The sequence below is a fragment of the Echinops telfairi genome, unplaced genomic scaffold (genome assembly GCF_000313985.2).
Source record: "Echinops telfairi isolate 266 unplaced genomic scaffold, ASM31398v2 ScPeMD7_1;HRSCAF=3_0, whole genome shotgun sequence".
NCBI lineage: Eukaryota > Metazoa > Chordata > Mammalia > Afrosoricida > Tenrecidae > Echinops > Echinops telfairi.
This window is the reverse complement of record NW_022103896.1, coordinates 1153993-1158685: the sequence shown is the minus strand read 5'-3', so window position 1 is coordinate 1158685 and position 4693 is coordinate 1153993. Positions and strand designations below refer to the sequence as shown.

The 4693-nt window shown below is 63.2% G+C and overlaps 1 protein-coding gene across 1 annotated transcript in view; it reads left to right on the top strand.

Moving 5' to 3' along the window:
• The window catches only part of LOC101662290 (zinc finger protein GLI4), a 5395-nt gene extending 1141 nt beyond the window's left edge, over positions 1 to 4254 (top strand). Inside the window, 9 exon segments of the mRNA XM_045286830.1 lie at positions 767 to 903; positions 1996 to 2002; positions 2079 to 2132; positions 2436 to 2445; positions 2992 to 3085; positions 3471 to 3683; positions 3685 to 3827; positions 3830 to 4114; positions 4117 to 4254. Of these exon segments, the coding sequence (XP_045142765.1) occupies positions 767 to 903; positions 1996 to 2002; positions 2079 to 2132; positions 2436 to 2445; positions 2992 to 3085; positions 3471 to 3683; positions 3685 to 3827; positions 3830 to 4114; positions 4117 to 4172 (999 nt within the window). The 3' untranslated portion in view covers positions 4173 to 4254.
• The last annotated feature ends 439 nt before the right edge of the window (positions 4255 to 4693 follow it).

Sequence of the window (4693 nt, the reverse complement as noted above, 5' to 3'; positions counted from 1 at the left end):
AAGAGTCTTCATTCCAGTTGGAACCTTGTGAAGTCTGCATCCATAAGCAAAGTCAAATCCGGACAAGCCATCCATAAAGTCAGCAGCAATATGCACCAGTTCACAGGCTCAAAAGTCTCCAGCTGGTCGGGTTCTGGTCATCAACTCAATGTGGGCCGCCTCAAGCCCCTTGTTCTCTGGACCGGCCGCAGACTATCTTGTGACAGTACATTGTGCTGAATCGCGTAACTGCAAGTTCTGCTTCTATACCAGCTTGCTTGCACAGCTACATAGCTCAACTGTTTGATGAAGCCCTCCCTATAAAAACCTAAGTCTGTGCAAAATAACAATTTATAAATTATCAAGGGCTCATGTGGGAGGGGGCAGCGGGGAGGGAGGGGAAAAATGAGGACCCAATGCCGGGGGATTAAATGGAGAGCAAATGTTTTGAGAATGACGAGGGCAATGAATGTGCAAATGTGCTTTACACAATTGATGTGTGTATGGATTGTGATACGAGTCGTATGAGCCCCCAATAAAACGATTAAAAAAAAAAACCACCTGTCTGTGAGCAGTAGGCACCAGCTGATGGGCTCACTTTCTAAGGCCGGCTGGTCCCTGCGCAGGTTTTCATTAATAAATTTTTCTTAAGTCTTCAAATCTCACGTCTCAGCTGTTCTTGTCCGGCTCATGTACAACAGGAGGAATTGGTGTGGTGTGGAACGGAAGGAGACCCTGCGCTCGCTGGGCGACACCTCGGAGTCGGCCCGCCGCCCCGCCCGCCCAGGGAGCCAGCGAGGGGCGCGGTCCTCCGAGGCCTAGAGCGGCCGAGAGCAGCCCGGAAGTGCGCTCGCGCGCGCCCTGGCGGCCGGCGGGGGCGCGGCACTTCCTGCGGCTGCTCTGTGGCCCCTCCGGGCTCCGAAGGTGAGTCTGGGCCGGCGGCGGCTCCGGGCGCCTCGGTTTGCGCCCGTTCCGAGTCCCCGCGGCCGCCCTCGCCGTGGCCTCGGACTCCAGAGGAGGGACCTTGTCTCGGGAGCCGCCCCATCTTGCAGCCGTCGGAGCCCCGGCCCATCACGATCCCCATCCTGAGGTTCCGTCCGCGGGGTCCCGCGGCGGGCCTCGCTAGGACCCCAGGGCTTCGTCGACACCCCCACTTTGCAGATAGGAAGCAGGCTCAGAAGGGGGCTTCCTGCAACGCCCCCCTCCCCCGCGCCGTGCGGCGGGGCCCTTCTCCACGGAACAGGGCTGAGAAATGTGTGCCCCTGCCCCTGCGAGCTGAAGGGGCGTCCATCCGAGACCCCGCCCCGGGGCCGGCCTGAGTCCCTAGTAAGTCACCTAACTGGTGACCCAGAGGCCTGGGGACCTACAGCCCTCCCCTCGTGCACCCTTGACCCTTTCCCCTGTAAGCCGGTCAGGCTGCGGTGCTTCTTCGAGGGCGATCACACACCGCACACACCCTTTAGCTCACCGTGAAAGAAAAGCACACTTCTCACGGTGCACTTGGCTGGTGGCACCGTGGGTTTAGCTTTACGCCGATGGCTCACTGGAAGACCCGGGGTCCAGCGGCTTGCAGGGAGGAAGCTGTGGCTGTCTGCTCAGGCCGGGACTGACCGCCTGCGCCGGCAGCCCTTAGGAGGCGACCCTGCTCCGCCCAGCAGGGTCAGCCACTGGGAGTCCGAACGGACCCTGGCAGAGGGTTTGATTTGAACTTCGGCTTCTGGCCCCAAAGGAGCCGGGGCCGCGACACGGGTGACGCTGAGGACTGCCCTGTCTGGCAGTCTCTCCTTGGCCTCTGGAGCAGCCCCTCTGCTCTGGAAAGCCGCCTGCGCCCCACTCTCCTGCTGCTCGCACCGTCTCCCAGCTGCAGTGGTTGGCCCCAGGGCGGGGTTGTGACTCCCATAGTCTTCACTTTCTTCACCACTGCCACTGCTGCTAAGTCATGAGAGCCAGCCCACCCACCTGACACTGGGAGCAGACGCCCCCGGCCTCATCCTGCCCCTGTTCTCATCTCCCCAGGTGCCAGGTGTGAACCTTTTCTGGAGACTGGGAGGATGGCGGCCTGCGCTGCACCACTCGCTGTCAGACCCTCTTCACCGCAGACACCCAGAGCGTCCACAGCCCCGGGGGCCAGCTTCACCTCCATGACCAACATGGTACTCAACTGCTGCCTGTGCCCACCCTCACCCCTGTCCCATGCTCCACCCTGGGAGCAAGACTCCCTCCCGGAGTCTCTCCAGTGCATGCGGCTGGTTCTGCCTGAGATCCATGGACTTGCACAAGCACCACGCCCGCCCTTGACAACCCTGTCACCTGGCAGGGTCTGGGGGTCATGCGTGGGAGTGGCCTTGTGGTACCCAAGCTGCTCGCTCACAGAACCTTTGTGCTGTGGCCACAAGGCCCAGCTGGGTGTCTTGCCCCCCTTGCGTCCCTAACGCCCCAAGCCTTCACTGGACCAGGAAGAAGGAGGTGGGTGTGCACCGGATGGCAGGCCCACTGAGGGGCCAGAGGAGTGGCCTGGCCAAACCCAGGAGAAGCCAGGGGCCAGCAGGGCTCCTCACAACACCAGTCCCCCATCTCCCTGGACCCAGAGCACCCAGTCTGCAGAGGCTAGGGCTCAGCTGGCCCTCTGGCTGAGAGTTGCTGCCCCGCAGCCCAGCCAGAGGCTCTGACCCGAGGGAGAGGAGGCCGGTGATGTAGATGGACACGTGGGTGAGTGGGCTGGGAGGCCAGCCTCAGTGCTGGCCGCGAGCAGGCAGGAAGCCCTCCCTGAGCAGCGAGCTGTCTGGGCTCAGTGGGCTGGGCCTGAGAGGAGGTGCTCTGAGCAGGCTGAGACAGATGAACAGGGTCATCTGTCATGGACGTTAGGGCAGCTTCAGTGGGTGGCGGATGGGGACAGATGGACCTTGTGAGCCCAGGGCTGGTTTCATGGGGAGGAGGGGGACGGATGGCACCTGGTTGGGACACAGGAGTAGCCTTCTTTCCTGACTCAGGCACCGCCACTTCAGCCCTGAGGTGATGGCCCAGCCCCATCCAGAGCGGGACCTGTCGCACCTGGGTCCACAGGACAACCTCCAAGTAGAGAGCAGGGGGGAAGCCTGCTGGCCAGGTGATTGGGGAGACCCCCTTGTGTGCCAGGCACCCTGCTGCCCCCTCCACTAAGCACTAGTCCCCCTGACTCTGCCCCCCAGTGGCTCCTGACTGCCCATCTGAGGACACGGCCACCCCCCTCCCCCAGGGCACACTGTTGATGTGGCTGACGGCCACATGCTCAGGTGCCAGCGGCTACTCCCTTCCTCACTGCAGATCCAGAGCCGGGGCCCCAACAGCCAGGCCTTCCTGAGGGGGGCGGGAGCCAGGATGTGGGGGTGCTGAGGACCCTGCCCAGGTGATCCATGTGTGGGGACAGCTGTGAGCTGGAGGCCAGTCTGGAGCCACCAGACACTGCACGGTGCACGCAGAAGAGGGACACGTGGCGTCTGGCGCTCTTGCAGCAGGGCACCCAGGGGACCGCCCCTGAGCAGGCCGAACTGGGCAGTGGCTACGACTGGCTGCTGGGACACAGCCTGTGGGGGCCAGTCAGCCGGCCCACGGGTCGGCCAGCCGCACCCCTGCGAGACCTGCGGCAAGAGCTTCAAGTACCACTCGCTGCTGCTGAAGCACCGCCACGTGCACAAGGGTGAGAAGCCATACGCTTGCTGCGAGTGCCTTCCTCGGCTGGTCGGGCTTCATCCAGCACCACCGTGTGCACACTGGCGAGAAGCCCTCCGAGAGCAGCGAATGTGGCCGCGCCTTCAGCCACAGCTCGCACTTCACGCAGCACCTGCGCGTGCACAACGGGGAGAAGCCCTACAGTGTGGTGAGTGCGGCCAGGCCTTCAGCCAGAATTCCAACCCGGTGAGGCACCAGCGGCTGCACATGGGCGAGAAGCCATACGTGTGCGACCAGTACGTGTGCGGCCAGTGCGGCCAGGCCTTCGTCTGGAGCTCCGTGCTCGCGGAGCACCAGCGCATCCACACGGGGGAGAAGCCCTTTGCCTGTGCCCAGTGCGGCAAGGCCTTCCGCGAACACTAGCACCTCTTTCACCACCTGCAGACCCACACCGGGGAGAGGCCCTTCGCCTGTGCCCAGTGCGGCAAGCCTTTGGGCAGAGCTCACAGCTCATCCAGCACCAACGGGTCCACTTCTGGGAGTAGGCCGGCTGACTCCAGCCAGGGCCAGGGCTGGCGGCCACCCTCTGCCCACCCAATGTCCCAAATAAAGCCTATCTGCTTGTTAGAGGGTGCTGGCTGCTGGCCTTACAGGAGAGGCGTGGCAGGGCCATGGGGAGGGACTAGCGGGCCTCGCGGGTCCTCGGAGCTAGGACACCCACAGCTGCCAGGTGCACTTCCTGCCTGGTCTGCCCTGGAGGCACAGGTGAGCCAGATGATCTGAGACACAGGGCTCTGTGGAGCGCTCTGCTGGGGTACTCTGCCAGTTCAGTGTCCCCCCTCCCCTGAACCTCCTGGGCAGATTTGGGGGACCCCAGCTTGCCAAGTTCAAGGCTGCAAGCCCACAGACCTTGCCTCCTCATCCCCCTGCCTTGAACCTGCCTGGAGCAGGGGCCTGCATAGGGCCAAAAGGTGGGCCCCATGTTGAGGCTGTGTGCCCAGGCTGGGCTCATATGTAGAGGCGGACATGTCCCTGAGGTGGAGCTGTCAGGCCTTATCCTCAGTGG